Below are 23,939 nucleotides of genomic sequence, written 5' to 3'. Positions count from 1 at the left end.
TTTTCTACAGTTTTTTTGAATGTGTGACTTTTATTTTGAGGAGATCTCTTGAAACTTAGAGAAGAGTCAGTAGTAGCTTCCCTTTCTGCTTTGTTCATCTTGATTTTCTTTTTAGAAACAAATTATAAATTGGCATTTGTTTTTACCTGTTTAGACTTTGCCAATGTGTTGAAAGAAAGCCTCTCTTTGGCTATTGGTTACTAACAGGAGGTCTTGAATAGTGCATGGGGCAGTTGCTGATATTGATGAATATGGTTAATTATAATTATGGGACTGAGATTTATACTAAACTTTCACATTTTATTTTTATGATTCTGAGTAAACACATGAATTGTTCTTAACCAGAGAGGGGACTGTGCCCTTGCGGGCTAAGGTGCGGATGTGTTGGAAGGCTCTGGATTTGCCCTTCCCTCTTGGTCTGTTCTGGTGATCTCCGGCCAGTGCCTGAGCAGTGTTTCATTGGTGTGAGCCTGGCTTATGATGGAAGTGCTCATTCAACATTCCGTTGGATTGCTGAAGTCATTGTTCTGTGGAGCAGTTAGTTACTTAGGACAGAAGGACCTTGACTAGAGTACTGTGTCCTCTCTTTATTATTAATGAGGATTCTTTAGAGGGCTGCTGCCTTTTGGGAAAGCAGCACTTGACTGGAAGTGCAGAACTTGACTGGAAGTAGAACTTGACATAGAATTGTTCCAGAAGGACTTCAGAACCATGTGAGGTCAAGAAAAGGTCTCAGTCCACACCCTTTCCTATGTGTTGAGGCAGCGGTGGGTTCTTAGTATGGAAGGCTCAGAGGGGGTCATAAGTAAGGTCCCTGGATCTATTTTTTTGAAAAATAAGAAGCAGGCATAATGATTGTCATTCACAGTGGTTTGTGCCTTTTTCTGATTTCCAACCTGGGATATTTTTTGTCATTTGGATGTGATATCAAGAGAAACTTAGTTAATGATGGGAAAGGCAGTCCCCGCTGATTAAATAACCATTTCACTAGTTTATACTCCAATTTATACTTTGGTAAGTGGTTTATAAAAACATATACAATGTATGAAGTTATGAAAACAAGTGAGGAGATAAAGGGAGTGATCTCCTCATTCACTTGTTTACACATCTGGGCCATTTTTATCAAGTGTCTGTCACATGCAGAGCACCGTACCCTGTGCACTATACCCTGTGCCTGGAGTCCATCAGAAAACATGTCAAACTCCCTGTCCTTATGGAGCTGTATTCTAGCCTGGTGTCAAAGGCGGTAGATCAACAGATGCACAAGGCTATCTGTGGCATGGCAGGTGGTACTTCAGGCTGTGTGTGCAGGAGTGGGTCGGGGTGCAGGGGGGCTTGCTACTTTATAAAGTGGCTCATGAGACGAACCACTTTTACTCGTGAGATGACATTTGACCTGAGACCTTAATGAAGCGAGGGGTGAGTCATGTGCTGTCTGTAAAGAGTCTCAGATAGAAGGAATTGGAGGTGTGAAGACCTGAAGTCCAGAGCATGCTTGGTGTTCTTGGGGAGCAGCCAGGAGGCCAGGGTAGCTGGAGCAGAGAAAGGGGAAGCATGGGAGCAGGTAGGGGGACTTTGTAGGTTGCTACAGTGTGTTACTGTGAGATACAGGAAGCTGCTGGAGGATTTGGAGGCAGAGCACAATTTGATTTCTATTTAAAAAAAAAAAAGACCTCTTGGAAGCTATACTGAGAGTAGTCAGTAGGGGTTAAGGGAGGGTGCGGGGAGTCCAGCTAAAGGACTCTTATAAAAATTCAGACTAGAGATGATGGTGACTTGAATTAGGGATTACTAATGGAGATGCTAAGAAATGATTGGGTTCTGGATATATTTTGAAGTAAATACTGACAGGATTTGCTGATAGGTTGGATGGGTGTAAAGAATATGAGAGAAAAATCAAGATTTTGTCCTGAGTAACGGGAAGCATGGAATTGTTATTGACCGAGATAGAGAAGGCTGAGGGGAGACTGTTCAACGAACAAGGAATGGAAGGGCACTTCTTCAACCTGATTAGAGGTGCCTACAAACCCCCATGGCTCATGTGATGCCTAATATAAAATGCGTTCCCCCTAAGATCAGGAGCAAGATAAAGATGTCCCCTCTTGCCATTTCTATTAAAAATGTAGAGGAAGTTCTAAACAATGCAATCAGACAGGAAAAGAAGTAAAAGGTATCCAGATTATTAAGGAACAAGTAAACTATATTTGCAGATGACATGATCTTATATATTGAAAATCCTACAGAATTCACTAAAGAACTAATAAGTGAGCTCATCAAGGTTGCAGGAAACGAGATCAATGTACAAAACTCAGTTTTAGTTCTATATATGAACAATAACATTTCAGAAATGAAATTAAGAAAATAAAATCATTTACTGCCATGGGACTATCACTCAGGAAGAGAGAGAAGGAGTCTGGATAGAGGGGGGAGAAATGGTCTGGGGTCTAAGCTGCAGGTCACCAACATTCAAAGGTCAGGGAGGGAGAAGGCACAAGAAAAGGAGATACCTGGAGAGCTCAGAGTCATGTCCTGGGGACAAGCACTTGAGGAAGGAGGAATTGATTGGGTATATGATGTTGAAGGGTGAAAAGAATGAGATCAGGGATTGACGACTGAATAATTGAATAAGCCTGAATAAAAAGTAGGAGAGAAAAAGAATGAGAGAGATAAGGGTAAGCAAGGGTCTGTCCAGAATCAATACTTTACTTTTTGCTACAGGGGATTGAACCCAGGGGCACTTCACCACTGAGACACATCCTCAGCCCTTTTTTTATATTTTATTTAGAAACAGAGTCTCACTGAGTTGCTTAAGGCCTTGCTAACTTGTCTGAGGCTGGCTTTGAACTCACAATCCTCCTGCCTCAGCCTCCCCAGCTACTGGGATTACAGGAGTGTGCCTCTATACCCAGTCAGAATCAATACTTTTTTGCTTTGGGAAAATGTAATAAAAGTTGAATACTAGAAAAATGAATTTGCAAACCTATTTTTTTTTTTTACTTCTTATTTTCAGATATGAGTATTACTCACAAATTACTATGTAAATTTATAAATACTAACCCTGTTGTTATGATGTCTCATAGTTTGTAACCATTTGCTGAATGGACTGGTACTAGTCCATGGAGCCTACTTTGTTATGCGGGTCTAAGATTAGATGAAGGAATGTGAACTGAAATTGATTCAACAAGGATTTGTTGCAGAGTATTGTACTTGATGGCAGGAAGTACTGGTTAGGCAATCTACACCAGTCTCACTAAGTTTCCTTGTTCAGAAATCGTGAAGCCTGAAGTTTGCTTTCACAAAGGTTATAATCATGTGCAAGTCAGATATCTTGTGTGGAGCATTATTCCTATAAATGATAATAACTATTGTCCTCATAACCCTGATGTTTGTATGCTCTTTTATTCTGAATTGCTCACGTAATTCTTATACAGCCCTGCAGAGTGAATGGGTGTGTTTTTTGGTCTTTTAACCTCCAAGAAGAAACAGGATCAGAGATGGAACAACTTGTTCATTCTCATGCTCTTTGGAAGTGCCAGAGCCAGGGCTACCAGTTTTAGACCCATGAGCTTGCCATGGAATTTGGCTGTGGAATTTTAAATTACCTTTCAGATTTGAATTTAATATCAGATGTACTTTGATAGTTTAGGTCCAACTTTTTTCATATAAATGTACATGTAGAATTTGCTGTCACTTTGGAGTTGTGTGTGCGTGTGTGTGTGTGTGTGTGTGTGTGTATTGTCAGTGTGGCAAGGCAGATAGAATTTGTCTTTCAGATCTGTGCAGTTGCTGGATCACACAATTGTTGGTAAGGGCTTTTGATTTTAGAAGTGCTACCTTATAACAATTATTTCTTCTTTCATAGTGTATGAATTATTTGCATTCATCAGTCACATGGGAACATCTACAATGAGTGGCCATTATGTTTGCCATATAAAGAAGGAAGGAAGGTGAGTCTTTGAGAGAAGGTGAATGTTAGCTGTGGTTTATTGAGCTCCTACTATGTGCCAGGCACTGGACTTGGTGCTTTGTATGTTACCTTGTTTGGTTCTCATGTTGGTCTTATAGGGATATAGTCTTAACACCATTTTATACATTCAGTCACTGAGGCTCAAGAAGGCTGAATAATTTGACTTTAGTTAGTAAAGAGTTGTGTCAGAGCTTATATTCAAAGGTACTTTTAACAAAAATACCTTCCCAAAGGTACTCCATAGGACCTCCATAGTTAGCCAACAAAACAAGAAAATCAAATGCCATATTCAGTTAAATTTTAGATGATGAATAATTTTTTAATATAAATGTTTCAAATAATTGCATGTCCCCAGTATTACATGGGATGTACTTATATTGACAAATGACTTGTTGCTTATCTGATGGAGTTTGTGGGGTAACCTGGGTTTGATCTGGTGACCCGGAACCTCCAGTGATCTGCCATGCTGCAGCCCTGCATGGCTTCTCCGCTCTTGAGTAGGATTGTTAGGCCTGGAGAGTGAGAGGGAGGCTGCTGCTCTCTTCAGATCCTCCTCCCTGGGCGCCCTTCCCACATCTCCCACTGTGCCCCGGGGACACATGCTCAGGCTGCCTGGTGCAGGAGTGACATGGAGCTGGACTTCTCCCCGGCCTCCCACTGCAGGAGGGCTCCCCTCCACCCCCCGCAGACGCCACCGTGTTCTCTTTCTAGTGTGTCTTTTAGTTTTATCTTCTCAGTGTGATTACTAAAAGTCAATCATTGAGCACAGGGACCAGTATTTATAGTGAAATCTTTTTATTGCCAAGAATGACAGTTTTTTTAAAAAGTATTTTTTTAAAGAAAATATAACTTAAAAAGCAATAAAGTTCATTGTTACGAATTTGTAAAATAAAAAAAATATGCAAAGAATGTGTGCTGGGAAAGCCTGAAAATAGCCAGTGTCTGCATTTTGATAAATTTTTCTTTATTATATTGGTCTTCTTGGACAGGGGTGTGTATGTCTCTCTATACACATACCCCATACATGTAAATGTATGTATGTATTTACAACTCTTATAAAATCTTAAAGTATGTACAGAGCACATATAATTTTTAGACCTGTTTTTCATATTTTATTGAGACCCCTATTACATGTTCATATTATATTGTGATTATTTTCTCACTTCACCAAATTTTCTTTGAAGAAATCTTAATAGTTATAATGGTTCACTACATAGATATTTACCTCTGATTCTTAGCTAGTTTTATACCTACGAATGAAATAAACATTGTTATACATACTTCTTTCCCTCAGTGTCTGAGGCTGTCTTTGGATTTCTGAGAAGTGATTTATGGCATGAAGGGCTTAAAGTGTTTAGAGGATCCTGATAGATTTAGTAACTGCATTTTGATTGAGCTTAAGAATCGAAAAGCAGTAGTGATTCCCCACCAGAATTCTGTTCATTTTTACACAATAAATTGAACTTTGGTTATCTTACACATCTTGGTTATCTTAAGTATAATGCTCCACCTGATAATAAGTTATTTCTGCCAAGTGTCCTGGAACTGACATAAATCCATCAACTGCTTCTGTCTTCTGTTTTCAGATGGGTGATCTACAATGACCACAAAGTTTGTGCCTCAGAAAGGCCCCCAAAAGACCTGGGCTACCTGTACTTTTACCGCAGGATACCAAGCTAAACCTCACACATATGAATTGGCGAGAAGAAGCCATAACGCCTTTTTAATTTGCCAAAAAGAGAAAAAAAAAAAAAAAAGAAAGAAAGAAAAAAATTTGGGACAAGCCGACATGAAGGAATACATGGGGTATTTATAGTTTATTTAAAGAGCACGATCATTTGGCACCTTCTGAAATAGAATTGGGAAGAAATTTCTATTAGTGATGATACTCTATTGTAGATAGTTTTTATAAATGTTCAAGGAGAGGGTGATATAAACAAAGGTCATTCGCATTGCTGATGTGGCATCTGCCATCAGCATATCAAAACTGGGGATGTGCCCCCAGCCCTCTGTTTTGCTTTGGGGGTCAAGAGATAGTGGCCTCCAGAGAAATCAATCAATGAGGCCATGGTGTGGCCTCACCTACAGTAAATAAAAAGCCCACATTTTGTTTCATATAGAAAATCAGCAAGTAGGCTGGGCTTTACTTGTGGCATAGTCTTTTTCATTACGCACAATAATTTCTGACCTATCCATGTATAATAGAACATCCACAGTGAAAGATATTTTTAATTTTAATCATATCAAAATTCATAATACGACTGTATGAATGTGTGTGAGTGAACGAGAGTGTGCAACCTTTATAGTCCACTAGGAAATCTGTGATGGGTTGGCTTTTAAAGGCTAAATAGTTGGTATTAAGCATATCTGGAAAAGCAAGTAAATATTTTGACAAATCTATAACTCAGGAACAGTTAAAAAAATTAATTCCCCACTTAGATTTTAAGGAGTAAAAAGGGCTGAGTTATCCCCTTTAAGTGTAGTCAAGAATTCACTTGGGGTTGTGACATTTGGTGGCATAAGGGCCCATGTCCACAGGAGCCTAAGAGTGAACTTTGCTAAAGGTGGATGAATTCTCTTTCTTAGCAGCCCATTCCTCCAAAGGTATAGTGTTTATTTTGAGTTAGAATAGCTACCTTCTTCTTATACCACATGAAAACTCCCTGGAATCATATTAAATGCCCCAGATTTGTCTGTCATTCTCTCGTCTCTGAGCTCTTTGCCTGCCTCCATGTCCATGTTTTTCTGGGGCCAGTCTCGTTTCTGCCCTGTTTGGTTTATCACCTCATGACTTGCCCTCGCTGCTTATCAGCTGTGACTGACAATGTGATCTTGGGCACTTGAAGGATTTGAGATACAAAGAAACTTAACATGTCATTGTAAAAGGCCACCCTTTCCATTTTGATTATTTAAGTATTTTAGGTGCAACCTGGGATTAAATCAGAGTTTCTAATGTGATACACAGAGGGATAATTTTCCTACTGCTTTGAACCAAATCCCAGAGTCTCTGGAGTTTCTATTTCAGATTATTCGGTCAGATGATAGAGGATTTATTGCTATCCTCTTCACTTGTATTTGTTCAATTGAAAGGATCTTTCTAGAAACTGTAGGAAAATAAAGCAGAACCAATTGGGGGAAACGAAGCAGAGATGAGTCTGGAGCCATCAGGATTGGTGGTAGTTGGGCCCTGTCTCACAGGAGGTCATGTACACCATGTGAGCGAGGGATGCAGGCTGGAGGCCTATGGCCTGCAGACCCGGGTGCTGTCCTGACTGGTGTGGGCAAGGCCCCTCTTCCTCCTCGTACCTCACTCTCCTCATCTGCACAATGGCAGGTGATACCTGCCCTCCCTTTCCAGTTATGCTGTGAGGCTCTGATGAGATTTGAGCCTGCACAGATAGAAGGGTGTCCCACGGTGGGCCCCAGTAGAGCATGCTCCCTGCCTCCTGAGATTGGCAGACGGAGGGGAGCTCATGGTGCATTCCTCCTCTATGACACTGTGCCCACTGGTGTCACCTTCTGGTGTCGACTCAGAGGTCCTGAAGCAGACCCATTCTCTGGCTCAGGTCCCTGAGTCTGGTGGAAACCCCCACACGAAGCAGCCTTACAAAATCCAGTGCCCTTAGGGCCAAGTATGGTGAATAATGACTCCAAACACAAATCAAAAATGGCTTGTTTTCAACAATGTTGCAAAGCAAAGGCCTTTTGGGGCAGCAGGGGGAGAAATGGAGGTTTGGTTCGCCATGTGGACAAAGACAGTATGTATATTTTGAACGAACTAAAATTTTTGTAATAGAACTTTCCAAAATTAATGGTATAAAATCTGTACTTAAGATTACAGGCTATAAATTATTTAATTTCCCTAGGTAGAAAACGTCATTTAGCCCTTTTGATGCCTAAAACATACTGTAAGAAAGTGTACTACGGCTGCCTTTTTTCCTGTCTTGTGAAACAAAGGGCTATTTCTACAAGGCAAAGTTTTGTATATGTGCTATTCTCTATTTCAGATCTAGACTTGGAGAAAACTGGAGGAAACAATGGATTTCTTTCCTGTTTAAGAAAATGTATTTATATGTATCTCTTAATATATATAAGCAGGTTCCCTGGAATAAAAGTCTGGAATGTACTGCTTAGTTTTACACATAGATGTAGATGAGATTATTTGTGACTGAAAACTGGAATAATGTGTGGGTTGTGTCACCTGATCAGCCTGTTAAGAGTCCTCTGTGTGAGGCTTGATGGTATAATTGTGAAGTTCTCACTGGATGTAGGTGTCTATGTGAAAGACAGCTCTTTCTTCCTGTAAATACCTTTTGATATCTTTGTGTAGAATCCCAATGAATGTGTCTTTGGAAAATGTATCAACATTTTAAATTTTGTCCATTGATCTAAATGCCCAAATAATTAATCAAAAATCCAGTTTGGTTCAGATTGGGATTTTCCTTTTAAAGTAAATATATATATACAGAGAAAATTATGGGAAGAATCATGTTTTAATGCTGTTTTACATCAATGTTGCTTCAGTATTTTTGAAATGACTAGTTCGTTTTCTCAAACCTACAAGAGAATGTGCCTGCCATTTCCCCATTGCTCCCTCTGGGCTCCCTGCACCATTTACTCCCTTTGCCTGAGCCAGAGCCTCACCTGCAGTCCACAGAGAGAACACTCGGGTTTGTGTCCTAACTCTGCTTCTGTATCTGTTGGGAATGGGTCATTTGACCTCTCTGGGTCTTCATCTTTTAAATGGCCAGAAAAACTCACAAGTCCCTTCCTGCCCTAACATGCTGTTCTGTTTTTATTTTCCTATGGTCCCTACCAGAATCAGACCTATGAAATGTGGGGATCACTTAGAGTTTTCGATGTTAGTTTTGAATTATTACAATTTATACACCCAAGTGTGGACCTGTGTCATTTTTAGGGTTCCCACCCCATTTCTATTCCTGCTCTACTTTCTTTTCTCTGGTAACTATCTCATTTTTTCCCCACTCTTGAGACCCAGAATTTTCCAGTCTGTGAGGCACTTTGCTCAAAACAAAAGCAATCCATTTAAAATGCCTTCTTGGAAAAGCACCAGAATGACCTTTAGTTAAACCCATAACATTTGCAGGATATTTTAAACTTCCGATGTGGTTATAGATTGCTATGATCTCCATATGGGTGCTGAAAAAGGTGTCTATCCAAGAAAGAATGTCATTTGCCTTACACAGGCATCACTCTTGTTAAATCTCAGAGTCCAGGCTGTCTGTGGGGAGATGGCTGGAACCAGGAGCAGGACCAGGGGATGGGATTAGATGAAAATGTGATTTTTATCCCTTAGGTAAAAAAATCACAGGCCACAGAAGATTCTGAACTCCTGTATTGATTTATACAATTGTCTACACAGTATAACAGCGATTTTCTACTCAACGAATTGTCCTGAAAGAGTTTGCATAAAATTCTCTAGGTATATGCTTTTCATTCAGCATGGTAGCCACATGTGGCAAATGACCCTTGGAATTTGACCTGTTCAAATTGAGATTGTGCTATGCACATAAAATGCAGCACCAGATCTTGAAGGCTTCATACCAGAAAAAGAATATAAATATTTCATCAATACTTTGTTGATTACAAATATTATGTTGACTATATTGATTAAATATTAAATATTAAAATTACTCTCACCAATTTTAATTTGTTTTTTAACGTGGCTAGTGAAAAATTTTAAATTAGACATATGTTGTAACGTTGCAATTCTGTTAGGCAGTGTTGCTCTAAACTTCCATGGTGTGAGATAGGCAATGACATACAATAGGTAGGAAGGTAATTCTGCAGAGCATCCAAATAGAAGTGACAAATATTTTTGCTGTAGTCAGGAGCACTGTGAGACACAGAACATCTTCCAGAAAGCAGATTTTTCTGCCCCTCCACCACATATACAAAAACAAGCAAGCCCCAAGCTGCCTTCTTTGAGCTTTGTCTAGAAACTGCTACCTTTGTACTTATTTTTCTAGCATCTACCAGGTGCCAAGGATGTTAGCCACATGAGGGTGTTGGACATATTGGTTTCACTTTAGGCAACATTCTCTTGTGGTTACCCTCCCCAGGTCTTGTTTAGTCTGTTCAAAGCTGGGCGTGGTGAAATGCTGTGCGAATCTTGCCGCTCCTTGTGCTGTTTCTCCTGGCCTGGGCAGAGGCTGAAGTTCATCATGTCCTGTGCCCACCTGCCCAGTAGGTTTTGATGTTGGTTGCTGAAAGAGTTTGTATTTATTTTATTTTGCACTGGTCACAGTTGTTGTTTAAACTCTCTCAAATGTTTTGGGAGAATATTTGCCTGTGATGGAAAGAGATGGATGATTTATTGCTTCGATTGTTTTAAATTAAAAGCTATTCTCACAATCTGAGGTCTCTTCATGGCTCTTGTTTTTTCTTTTGAAAAATGTCAAGTAAGTTGATTCTGACATTGATGGTTCTCATCCATCAGGGGAATTTCTTGATGTGGACAACCAGCTTTGTTGGTTGCTTAGTCCTCACTCATGGTGGGACATCAGTGATGACATCATCTTCCCTTTGTCCAGGATGGAGGGGTTGGGGAGGGAGGAGCCTGAGGTCTTTAAGTCTTTCCCTATTGGATGCTAAGACATTTAGGGGAGTGATGAGACCTTTCTCTGGGTTTTTGACTCTCAGTTGTGTAGTGGTCTCTGTATGCCCATGTATTATAACAAGAGACTTCAGCATTTCTATGATACCACATTTCTAGGGTTTCTTATTGCTGCTGTGACAAATTACCACAAATTTAGTGGCTTAAAACAATACATTTATTAAGTTAGAAGCCTGAAAATGGCTTACAAGACTAAAATCAAGCCAATAGCAAGAAAGCAGCAGGAAGAATCTATTCCTCCATTCCTGCCTTTTTCCAGCTTTAGCAGGCTGTTTGCATTCCCTGGCCCATCACCTCCTAGCAGATTGGCATCTGTCCAGTCTCTGCTTCCATTGTTATGTCTCCTCCCAATGGCTCTCTCACCTCATTCTTATAATGACCATTACATTGGGCCTACCCAGAAAATCCAGAATCCTCTTAAGACCTTCCAACCTGCCGAGTTTCTTTTACCACAAAAGGTATCATATTCATAAGGCTTGGGGATTAGAATGTGGAATTTGGGGTGGGGGCATTATGTGGCCTACCACATAGGACATGCTGTTTAACAGTACATCTATTCACTGGGCATGGTGGTGCATGCCTAAAAGCCTAGAGCCTGGGGAAACTGAGACACAAAGATTGCAAGTTCGAGGCTAGTTTGACTCTGATAAGCACTTAGTATCTAGAGACACAGTCTTCTTACCTGTGCAGTGAGCATAACAATATCTGAGATGAGTTATGTAAAGAATTGGCAATTTGGTAGACTCGGGACGTTTTTATATCACCATTTTATCCCATCTAGCATTTGGACTCTAAGGAGGTTTTGATCCCTTGTTTCAGTCTAAAAAAGTTTTTTTTTTAAATCAAAATATACCAACATTCATGACAAAAGTACTTTTCTGGAGATTATTTCATTAAGTAGATGGATTCTTTAAATAACATGTTCATAATTCAACAAATAGCAAACATCTAATATGTAAATAAATCAGGTAAGGTCCTTACCCTTGATGAGTTTATTTTCTAGCAGGGAGATGACAATCTAAGAAATAAGTAATATATTTAACATATTATGTAATATGTTAAAGTATCGAGTTCCTTGGAGAAAACAGATTAGGATTGGAGGGTAGATTTCAGTATAAATAAGATACTCAGAAAAGTCATCATTCTAGGTGACATCGGAACTAAGACTTGAATGAAGTCATATCATCCAGGTGGATGTTTGGGGAAAGAATATAGTTGGGAGAGGGATTGGCTGGAGCAGAGGCTTCATAGTGGCAGCACCTCTGGTATGTCAGATGAGCATTAAAGGGACCAGCATGACTGAGGAGAAGGGAGGGAAGGGAGAATGTTGGGACAGGAAGTCACAGAGAAGCCAGCTCACCTGGTCCAGGAGGCCTTCGAGGGCTTTACTTTAGAGTGCAATGGGGAACATTACTGGGTCTTGATCACAACAGTGACCTGATCTGACTGAAGTTTTAGTAATACTCTTCATTTAGACTGGATGTTAGGAGGGCAAGGGTTAAAGTAGAGGCTACTGTGGTAAGCCAGGTGAGAAGATGATAACTCAGGTGGGGTGCTAGCAGTGGAGGTAGTGAGGGCGGTTGGATTTTGGATTCATTTGAAGGTCAGACTGGCAGGATTTCGTGATGTGTAGGCCATGAGTGTGAAGGAATAAGAATAGCTGAAGGTGATTCCCAAGTTTTTGTCCTAAGAAACTGAAAAATGCCGTTACAATCACCTAAGAGAAGGGAGACTTGGCAGGATTGGGATGCTGGTGGTGGAGAAAGATGATCAGGAGTCCAGTTTGGGATGTGTAGAGTTTGAAATGTCTATTAGACCTCTGTAGTTGATGTAGAGTAGGAAGATGGATATACAACTCAGAATTTTGGAAGAGAATTCCAGACTGAAGATATAAATTTGGGAGTTGTTGGTGTTTAATGGTAGTGGAGACAATGAGATGGGTACAATCACTAGTGGAGAGGGACAGGAAATAGAAGCAGTTGAGACACTGAGCCCTGGAATAATTCTAAATAAGAAGTCAGGGAGAAGACCAGTCAGCAGAGGAGACTGAGAGGAGCAAGTACCCAGGGAGAGGAAAACCAAGAAAACGGTGCCTGGAGTGGAACTAAATGAAGCAAGTGTCTTGCAGAGGTGAGGATGATCACCTGTTAGAAACTGTGATCAGTTAAGTAAGTGAGGACCGAGAATCGACTGTAAGACTGATGAACCTGCAGGTGCTCAAGGCCTCTGTGGGAACAGTTTTGGCGAAGGGTGGAAGGAGAAGGTTGAAGAGAGAGAGAGGAGAGGAATTTCAGATGAATGCAGGCAACTCTTGAGGATTTTTGCTACAAAGAGAAGCAAAGAAGCTGATGATGACTACAGGGGAGGTAGCATGAGATCAAGAAAAGGTGGTTGTTTTTAAATGTGAAAAAAAGATGGACAAATGGAAAACAAAATATTGAAGATGACAGAAGAGAGATGGAAGGTTTGCTGGTGGTTCCATGGTCTTGAGCAGGTGAGAGGGATGATGTCCAGTGCCACAGTGGAGAGTTGATTCAGCCAGGGGCATGGAAGTGGGAAAAAGGCAGAGACCAAGAGTGCTCGAGTCTGGGGCCCTCTCCTGCCTGCTCTGATTTTCTCAGCGAAATAGGAAGCAAGATCAACAGCTGAGAGGGGATGGGGGAGTTGGAGATTTGAAGAGGGGAGAAGGTGTGAAACAATATTTAGTTCAACTATTTTTAAGCTTTTACATTTTTCTGTTTTATGCAATTGGTTTAATTGGTGTCAATTCTGAAAATTCTATGAAGCTTGTGAAAGCCATCCCTTAGTTTTGGGCCCTTGTCTCAGTTTCACTACTATAACTTTTGCTAATGTGACTTCTTTGCAGCCATCATTTTCATGGGGTCCAGCTTTGCCAGAGGAATATTTGCAAATCTGAATTTTATCAAGAAAATTTTTTTCTTTTGTCACTTTTTTATCTATAGCAAATTTTACCATGAGCCATGTTAGCTATTCTCTTGGCTACTTCTCTCAAGTCTACTTTTTCCTGGGTCAGTTTTTGTAGTTTTTAGTATTAGATGTGATCTTTAGTCAGTTTTTAATCTGGGTGTTTTTTTTTTTTTTTAATTTTTAAAAAAATCTTGAACAGTTTTTGTCTTCACTCTTTGCAATAATATCAACCATAAACCGGATAAAATTAACAGGAAAAGAATGGAACATGGGTACCTATTGGGGTTAAATGGCAGAATAGAAACATCTAGTCCAGGACTCTGCCATGTGGTAGGTTTCAGTAAATACTAGCTTCCTGTTTCCCTAACAAAGAACTTGGGCAAGAAGGCTGGTCTCCACCCATCTCAATTTGGGTAAGTAAACTGAAGGATGGGCCTACGGAGAATCAATAGCACAGCAGTGAGGCAGGAGGGAAAAAGAACAAGTTGATTTTATAGAGGAAAAATGGGATGCCATCAATGTTAAGAGCTGCCGGTGATCAAAAGAGGGGACAGTGAAGAGTGAGAAGGGGGTGTTCCAGCCCCTCGCTCCACTGCTGTCTTTATCAGAGCCCAAGGTTCCCTCCATCACCAACCTGGCCAGTGGAGGACTTCATTTGTAAACATTCGGGGAACAGTAACTTCTGTCCTTGAGGGCAACTCTGCCCTTTACTGTGCTCCAAGAAGCTGCCCTCCCACTGCCCCCTGGTCTCACACCCATCTGGTACCCCCCCAAGTTCTCCCTGCTCACATTCCTCACCACCCCGGCCTCTTTTCGCCTTGACTACACAGCGAGCTCATTCCTGCCTCGGCATCTCACCCCAGCTATTGGATCTGCAAGGAATGTTGTCTCCAGCTCCATTTGTCTGTCTCCTTGTTCAACGCTCAGCCCAATGTCACCTAAAAGAAAAAAAATTTCTGGCCACCTTTAGATGAAGGAGCTTCTGCTTGTTCATGTACCTCATTTGCCCTGTTCTACCATGGTGCAATGCAGGCATTCTTATTTGTTACAGTACATGTGGTCTCTTTTCACAGAAATCTCTATTCCTTAAGGGAAAGATTGATTTTGTTTCTTTACCACTGTATCTCATACCTAGAATAGTGCCAGCATAGAGTCTGTACTCAGTTGACTGACTGACCCTACCCCCCAAGAAAGAACCTAAAGTGAGATATATTTTAATAATTTTATTCTAAAAAGGTCACAAATTTCAATTTCAGGTTAAATAGTATTTTAGTCTTAAAAAATTAACAAAGGAGGAAGGTTTTAAAGTTTTGTTGCATATCTAAAAATGCATTCCTGGTTTCCAGATATCTCATGCAAGATCATATGCAGTGATAGTCAATAAAAGAAACTTTTAACCAGTAGTACAAATTGTATTCTATTCAATTTGAAGCAATCTGATCTCCAAATTCCATTTTGAAAGATTCCTGAAAAGACCTTGAAGCCACAGACAAAGTTTATTGGAAAACATAGTTTAAAACTGCACAAATATAAATACAATTTAATAATGTGAAAAAGGGAAGGCATGCTTCCAGTAATAGTACAAAAATACTACCTTAATCTTTTGGTACTTTGCAAATTATAAGCCATCTGAGTAAATTAAACACATCAGTATGATAAGAGGTTATTTTTACAGTGGTAATTTTATTTCAAAAAGCAATGCAGAGAAAGACTAAGATGAAGACTTCATACCCAACAGAGTTGTGCTATGATACATATTATTTCACTAAATCACAGATACAGTATCACATAGTATGCCAATAACTTTTAAATTCCCTCTTGTCATTAATTTACTATAGATCATTAATTTGGGTTGGTGTTAATTAGAAACTCAGTGTAAACATTTAAAGTTGTTTTTTTTCTGTGTTATCTAATTCAGCTTGAAAATGAAATTCTAAGATATTAAACATTATTGAGCATGATGAGGAAGCATCACAGACTTTGTCTAAAACAATGTTTTTAGATTAGACTAGATATGCAATATTCATAGATATACAAAATATATAGAAATGTCTTTTCTAAATAGTTAATAAATGCTCATTATAGTTTGTAAAAAGTTCACTAAATTAATCAGGTTTGTTCAACCAATGTAAACAAATTTGGGCAATGAAATGGAGGGTTTGGGTTAGATGATATATGGAGAAAATTAAAGAAAGTTGGTAAAAATCTAGGTTTGTTGTATTTCCTTGCTACTGGTGACATAGTCGATCATGAACACGTTTTTCACATGGTGCAATCCTTTAATGATATCCATGCAAAAATATTATATATTTATCAGTGAAAATGCCACCTGTACAAATTATCTGTGTATGCTTCTTCATCCTTTTTGTATTACACCACTTCCCTCACCAAGAAGTTGGAAGAAAAAACAACAACAACAAAAACCCTAGAAACAAATTATGCACATTTTATCATTGAAAAAAGAACTGCTTCCCTGTTCTCTCTCTCTCTCTCTCTCTCTTCCAAATCTTGATGTTATTTCAGAGTAGGTTTTTCTAAAAGGTGTCCCACTGGTGACATTCTGCAACATTGCAAGTTAGCTTTCTCTTGTAGAGAAGGTCTTGAGAAAACAGTTGCGATAACAGGGACACTGGTTTCCAGAGTGTGTTATTTTGGGCTTCTGCAGAGGTTGCAGGTAGTGGAAACTTGGCATAAGGTAAAATGCCATGTGAGAGATTGTTGAGTGTCACCCTGTTCTATTTGTTTCCCTCTTAACTGTTTAATGCTTCCCCACCAGGGTCTTTGCTGTGTTGGGGGGGATTTGGTCTTTGGGCTTACATGTGTGGGGGGACGTCAGGTGTATGATGTGGGTAAGGAAGCTCTTACTAACATAAGACCCCATTGTCTTACTGAACTTTTCTCTCTCCATTTCTGGTCTCTTTTTAAATAGGGGTTACAGAAAAGGGCAGTGAGTGAGAAGATTCGAGTTGATTCTAGTGACCAGGAAAATCATTGCTTCACTCTGGAACTTCTGTGTTTTAGATCTATTGATCAAATCTGGTTTCTCAATGGAGAGGGGCCCAGGTAGCTCACCTACCATATCATAGGGTTGTGTCAGAACAATGCTGTGATACCCCACACACCCCATGTGTCACTGGGTCATTTCTATGGAACATTTATGGAACTGAAGGCCCTATGTCCACTTTGCCTTATGATGATTTTTATGTGTCTGACATTTCTCTAGCATCCCTGCATTTACTTAAAATGTAAGTTTTTCCAATTTTCCTAAACTTTTAGAAAAAAATTGAAATGAGTTTTAAAGAATTTAGAGCCCAAACCTTTATGTGCTGAGGTAATGAACATGATTTAATTTAGTAGCTTTAGACCCATGGATCTGTTCCAATTTTGTTCTGTTGTGCCCCAACTGGCTTTTAAGAGAAACATTTGGATATCTGTACCTAGATTTCCCAGAGCTTTAATTTGACACCAACTGCAATGCTGCACAAACCAACATGAATATCTTTCAAGTTCAGTGTGATTGTATGAAATCAATCTCAGGGATAGGAAAAAAAGAAAAAGAAAAACTGGAACACAAAGTTCATGAAATTGCTCTCTAGTTCAGGAGCAAGGAAAAATAAGCTAACCTATGAGACTCATCATGCATGGTGTAAATTTACATTCAGTTAAGTTATCTTGCATGCTTTGGTTAATATTTGAGTAGGCAGATTTGTAAGTACTAATGCATGCGATATTTTTGTACCTGAGGTTATATGTTTTGCTTTTTAAAAATTGCCTTTTTACGAACTTTATGCCAGAGTTCATCTCTGAACACTCTAAAAATATATATGTATCTGCTTCTTAGTTCAAAACAGTTTAATTTCAATCAGTTCTGCAAATACTGAGACAAGGGGGAAACTGTAAAGTCTGAACAAGGAATGAATTTGAAATTGTTTCACAAAGCTGAAATTATGGGGGTGCCTGTGTATTAATTTTTAAAACAAGAGGGCCCAAAAAGAGGGCACATGAATTAACCCTTCAGAAGACCCCGCTTCTAGTATGCACCTAAAAGCATTTCAAGGTGAAGAAGAGTCATAGCCACCAACACAACAAAAAGTACAGTCCAGTCTTGTGGAACTGATTCAGGAACAAATGAGGAAAGGACACAAAAAGACTGTCTTGCTTTATCTGTTTTCTCAAGGAGCTCACAGACAAGTTTAAGGTAAAGACTATGGGAGCCCCAAGTAGGACTAGCTACTACTATGTTCAAGTGTTGCTTGTGTGGCGAGAATATATAGAGAGGTTTATCTATGTAAGAATTTAGACATGGACCCGAGATTCAACAAAATAGGCCTCTTAACATGAAAGTGGAATAAAACCCTGAAAGCGAGTGTGTTCTGGACTCTTGTACCCAGTTGTGCATCACGCCTTTGCCATCCTGGTAGAAACCAAGATGGGCTGAGAAGGCACATTTCATAGTTCTCCATTAAAGTTCCCTGTGGGCAAGATCTGCCTTTTTCCAGGAGCCTGGGTGGTGATTTTGAGAGAAAGTACAGAATCAGAATCACTGAGCTCAGCCCAGTTAGAGGACCCTTTGCTTCTCCTCTCCCAGTCCCTCAGCCTCCTCTTCCCCGTTGAGGTACAGCAGCCCACAGAGATATTCTACTGGAAATGGTTATATTTTGAAACAGTAGAGATTGCTGACTCTCTCTGCATTTTTGTTCCATTTCCTAGTACAGGCAGTCTCTGAAAGTTAACTCTATGCAGTTGAGTGAACATTCTAGTAAGTGAGTACCATTCTTCAGAGCTCTTGGCTATTGCTCATTGATAAAAAAAGAAGCAGTCTTTCCAGAGAGCCTCAGAAGGGAATCAAGGACAAGGACATCTTGCTCTTTCAAATAGAAAGAGTAATTAAAAAAATAATTATTTTATTTGTTTATTTTTATGTGGTGCTAAGGATCAAACCCAGTGTCTCACACGTGCTAGGCAAGTGCTCTGCCACTGAGCTACAGCCCAGCCCTGGAAAGAGTAATTTAATGACGATTTCCTGCCATAAAGTTGAGATCCCCAAAACAGTTGTCTTTTTTTTTTTTAAAGTGTTTACACCAAGAAGTATATGCTGTATACAATAAAGACTATTTTAAAATATTACAACTTAGTTTTTGGTGGTGTTTTATTTCCATAAACTTTCACTTACTTTTTAGTAATGGCTTTTACTTAATTTTTGAAAAATGCAACTCTTGAGTAATAATTTTGGTTAGTTCTGGTGGACAATAATGGATAGACTGGCACCAAGTCCCACCAAATGCTCTACAAATTGCTAAATAATGATGGGAATGGAAAATTATTAACTCTTCCTTATAACAACTCCCTGGACTTTGAAGTTGTTTTGTATTCCAATAGCAAAATATAACTTGGGCCGTGAAATTTGTCCCACCTAACAACAATCAAGTTAAACCAAAGCACCCTGCATTTACTTTACTTTCAGTCTTTAAATTGTTACTGATATCTTGTACGCACTTCAAGCAAGACTGAGAGGGCAGCATATCATTAGCATTGCAAATTCAGTTGCAGCTGAGAGTAGAGAATGGCATCAAAAGCAGAACAACTGTAAAGTTGGCTTTGAATGCTTGTCCAGAGGTTCCTAATGGATTCAAGTCAGCTGACCAGTGGGTGAGTGCACAGAGATCCTGAGGAGGAAGGAGTAGGCAGAGAATGGAGCTGGCTGTACCGGGGATATTCAGGCAGGCAGTTGCCATAGACTGGAGGTCAGCCCCAAGGGTCCTTCTCAGATCACATTAATAATTTCTAAAATTCTAAAGAATGCCATTCTTGAAAATATTGTTGAGATTTGTTTTGCAGCTCAGACTACAGGAAAACAAAGGCCAAGCCTGGGCTGTCGCTCTTGCCCAAAGGTGAATGCTGTAATGCCTCTGCTTCCTGCTGCCCAGCTGGAGCCAAGACCTGAGGGGCCTTGACAATGAATAGCAAATCCTGGCACTCCCCACAGTGCCTCACCTATACCAGTCAAGGACATAAGGTTTCATGTTAACCTGAGGCCCTCCCAACCCAGGGACTCCAAGGTAACAGAAGATTCACGCCTGAGCCCAGAGTCCACTCTCTCAGCATGTGGGCACATTTCCCTCTCAGCCGCAGCTTGTTCTCCAATTAAACTGTTTTGACCCCAAATTCTGTCTTTTTGATAATTATAGTCATGAGTGGGATGAGCTGCTACTAACCCAAACAAACAAACAAACAAACAAACAAAACCCATGAAGAAAAAGTTGGGATCAAACTACCTTGGGGGAGTTTCTGGAGGAAGGATGGATACAAGGTGAAGAACAATAGGACAACGTACTAGAACAGGACCTGGGTAAAATGATAATTTGGTTAGCATTTTGAAAACATTTTTTCTAATTATTTAAAAAATGTATATGTCAAAATAATTATCAGGCCTCAAACACACACATAAAATACTCTGAAGAACTAAATGGAAGGTGACCAATTAAAGAAAACATTACTGCCAATAGAAAGTTTCTGAAACTTGCTAAATGTTTAAAATAAGAGCCAAAGGGGCATGCATTTTTCATATTAAACCACTGACATTCAGTGAGGTTCAGTTAAAAAATGTTGATTTTCCTTTATAATGCAAGAAGGTGAAGAGTGCAGGTCATTATGGAACGAAGGAAACGCATCATTTTTAGGAAAAATGTATTATCACGTTTAAGAAATACCATTTAAAATAGGAATAGTTTAAAAGGAATTTTGTTGTGCAGGGCAGTCAGAAAGCCAGTAAAATATGACACTTAAGCATGTTAATGCAAACTCAATAGAAATCACGGTATTATCCAGCTTTCCTCCTGCGGAGAATGCATGAAGAGACACAATCTGGTCTCTAAGTTCATGCAGTCCCAGAAAGCATGTGAATAAGATCTATGTTTGCACATTTATACCCTATGTCAGGTCTGCTTTAAGAAAATCACTCCTTTGAAACCCTACACTATGAAAAACTATTTTCAGGAATTATTTATTTGGTCCATTGATCTAACAACTCTGAGTTCTCAAATCCTTTTCCCCCAAGTTAAAAATTGGAGCAGCGAAACAAAACTCCAGCAAGGCATAAATAAGATATTAAAGTGCATATATACAACCCCAGAAAAGTTTTGATTGGGAACAGCAAAAATTTCTAGTGCAAAAACTGCTTTTGCCAGCAAAGCTCCCTCTCTGGAAACAGGGCTACAGTAAAAGTTAAAACTGGAACAGGTTTAAGCAAGGCCTGTCTTTAGTTGAGTTAATATATGTGCATGCACCAATGGCCCAAACTATGTTCAGTCTTGCAAAAGGGGGACTTCAGGGGACAGTTTAGAAACAGTCAAAATTCCCTGATCTGAGGCAGTGCTTTCTTCATGGGTCCTTGAACATCTTCCTCAGATGTATGGGCAGCTGCAACTGGGGACCCCACTGAACAGGTTTTGCAATATACTTGCAACTTGCGAAGAGTACATTAAGTTACTTTATCTTGGTTTTTCTTGAGTCTCTCAATTCTTCTTTGGAACCTGACCTTGACTCTATATACAACATTTTGTGCTTTTGGATCTGAACAGAGACTGGGCATTGTCTGTAGGCATTAATTCCCTTGGGTTATGTGACCATGGCCTTTTGAATATCTGATTGATCCTTTTGGAAATCCATAATAAAATAGTTTTTCATTTCTCAGTACAATAACACAGATGAGGGATTCTTCTGCTTCTTTTTCTTCTTCTTCTTCTTTTTTTTTTTTTTTTGTTTTTGTTTTTGTTTTTGTTTCTTTCAAGGATCCAAGTTGAAAGCTCTTAGGAGGACATCCAGATCGCCCAGATTGGCTGCCTGGAAGAGCTCCGGTTGGTCCATCAGAGACAGTGCGATTCTGAGGGCAGCCCAGATATTCCCAGAGATGGCAGGATGAGGAACTTGCTGTTGATTCCTGCTCTTTCTTTGCAAACTGAGGGCAGTGAGAAAATTGCTGACCGCTTCTCTAAGAGGGCAGGAAAAGGAACATTTTAAAATACAACAAATTTCAGAGTTAGCAAATGTAGGGAAAAAAATTAAATTATTTTAAATATAAAATCCTAAATCATCTATGGTGTTTTGGATGATCAGATGAACAACTCTCTGATTCTCTCATTATTTTTTTGTGAACAATAATTGTTAAATATAGTGAAATCATAAAGAAAAAAGAAAAGCAAATTTTATTTTACAAATGCCCCTTGGGAAAGAAAGTATAGTAAAGCCATTGCTAACTCATTAGTGAATTTGATTTTCTCCTACTCTAGGAATGATTTGAAGACTTAATCTATTGCAAATGGGATTTATATTACTGGATTTCAAGAGGAAAAATATGACTTTACTCAGAAACAAAGTGGTTTAGTTTTTCCTATTTATGAGAGAAATATGGAATGCACGTAGAGTGAAGTTGACTTGATAAGCAGAGCACCAGGCCTTATAACCTAGTTATTTAGCTCCAGGCAAATTTCTTATTTTCAGTGTCCCTCAGTGTGTGATCAGGATAATGAAAGTCATTTTAGAACTTTGTCCTGGGCTCTATTTCAACCAATGTATATAAAAGCTCTTATTATTAAGATCAATAGTTTTCAAAATACAGAATGGGATGCCTCAGGGTTCAATGAGGTCAAAATCATTTTTTAAATCAAACTTAGATGTGCTAGGTGCAGTGGCACATGCTTGTAACAGCAGTAGTTGGAGGCGAAGACAGGAGGATCACAAGTTTGAGGCCAGCCTTGGCAACATAGTGAGGCCCTAAGCAACATAGTGAGACCCTGTCTCAATGTAAAAAGTAAAAAAGGCTGGGGATATACCTCAGGCATAAAGTACTGCCAAAATAATAAATAAGTAAATTAATTAATTAATTAATTAATTAATGAACTAAGATGTTATTTGCTCTTTTCACTTCCATTTTCTCAAATGCATAGAGGTGGAATTTTCCAGAGACTACATGTGGTGAGTTGTCCCAACAGACTGAATGTAGAAGTAGGGACAAGAGTTTGTCTTCTAGTAAGCAAGTTATTAAAGAAATTTGCAAAAATGCAAAATGATACCACTCTTCTCTCTGATCATAGTTTAACTTTGGAAAATAATTATTTTCTTATGAAATGTTATTTATATTAACATATGATGACTTATTATTTTTATTTTTAATTTTTAAAAATTTTATTTATTTATTTTTGGTTCTGGGGAGTGAACCCAGGAATGCTCAACCACTGAGATACATTCCCAGCTCTTTTTAAGAAATATTTTATTTAGATACAGGGTCTCCCTAAGTTGCTTAGGGCCTCGCTAAGTTGCCAAGGCTAGCTTTGAACTTGTGAACCTCTTTGCTTCAGCCTTCCAAGTCACTGGTGTTACCAGTGTGCATCAGCATGTCCAGGGACTTGTTATTTTAAATGAATTTTTTAAAGCCTTCAGTTTAGTTTCTAAAATAGTAAATACTGATAGATATAATTATGTAAGTAAAAGCCCTTTGGGATTCTCGGTAATCATTAAAAGCCTAAAGGGACCCTGAGAACAGGAAACTTGAGGACAACTGGTTAGATCTCATCCAGTCCAGGACTGTGCGGGGCACCAGGTTTGCCTGCTGTTCTGATCTCTGCAGCAGCCCCCTGTCACTCCAACCTTGTAGTATGTGTCTGACAAACTAACTCTTGCTAAGAATAAGCATGCCATTTTAATTTGCATCTGCTTCACTCTTCTCGAAAACTTTTCTCAGACTTGATTTTACTTAATAATGGAAGGTGCCTATTGAGCATCTGGGAAGAACCCTTGAAAGTCCAGCTGGATTTCTAATTCTAATGCGTGGCCTAGGCATGTGCTCATTTACATTATTAGGTTTGCCTGAGAATAAAAGGCCACTTGGGAAACGGAGCTGTATGTAGCCATCAGGGCCCTTGGCTCCAGAAGAGGATCTATAGGTGGTTGGGCATGGGGAGACCCTTTCTGGTCCCTCTTCCCAGGGTGGCAGCTCCCATGATATGTCTCCACTCGTAATCCTAGACTTGTCCAAACCTGCAAGGAGGAAGATCCTGGAGCCCTCATTTATCAGTTGCTCTCGTCTCTTGTCTGTGGCTTTCAGTTCAGAGGGATTTGGAGGTAACAGAAGGATAATTTACTAACCTCATCAAGCCACTCCAGGTGTTTTCATCAAGATAGTCTAAGCCTGTTCCTTAACTTGAGCTCAGTCCTCTTGGGGAACTCTGACTATGGCATGTGTATTTGTATGAATAGCTTTCAAATGCTCCCATATACGTGGGTGAATAATTCCAATTGTGGATATTGTCACCTTTAACAAAAGCCCCTTCATTTAAAAGCATTACTCACTTTATAGTATCTTTCCCTCATTATACTAATACTAAAAGTACTACTCTCGAAGGAGATGGT

At 39.4% G+C, this 23,939-nt stretch overlaps 2 protein-coding genes across 17 annotated transcripts in view; one reads left to right on the top strand and one right to left on the bottom strand.

Annotated features, from left to right (window-relative positions):
* Positions 1–10,347, top strand: part of USP13 (ubiquitin specific peptidase 13) — a 103,020-nt gene extending 92,673 nt beyond the window's left edge. Inside the window, exons 20-21 of the mRNA XM_079156350.1 lie at positions 3,863–3,947; positions 5,554–10,347. Of these exons, the coding sequence (XP_079012476.1) occupies positions 3,863–3,947; positions 5,554–5,647 (179 nt within the window). The 3' untranslated portion in view covers positions 5,648–10,347. The remainder of the gene's footprint in view (positions 1–3,862; positions 3,948–5,553) is intronic.
* Positions 10,348–18,527: 8,180 nt separating this feature from the next.
* The window catches only part of PEX5L (peroxisomal biogenesis factor 5 like), a 220,983-nt gene continuing 215,571 nt past the window's right edge, over positions 18,528–23,939 (bottom strand). For all 16 annotated transcript variants that reach the window (XM_079156366.1, XM_079156355.1, XM_079156353.1 and 13 more), the window contains one exon: positions 18,528–21,522. In XM_079156366.1, coding sequence (XP_079012492.1) covers positions 21,318–21,522 — 205 coding nt within the window. In that variant the 3' untranslated portion in view covers positions 18,528–21,317. The remainder of the gene's footprint in view (positions 21,523–23,939) is intronic.

Source organism: Sciurus vulgaris, assembly GCF_902686455.1.
Source record: "Sciurus vulgaris genome assembly, chromosome: 10".
Taxonomy (NCBI): Eukaryota; Metazoa; Chordata; class Mammalia; order Rodentia; family Sciuridae; genus Sciurus; species Sciurus vulgaris.
Note: the sequence above shows the minus strand (reverse complement) of the source record. Positions and strands in the feature narration are given on the sequence as shown.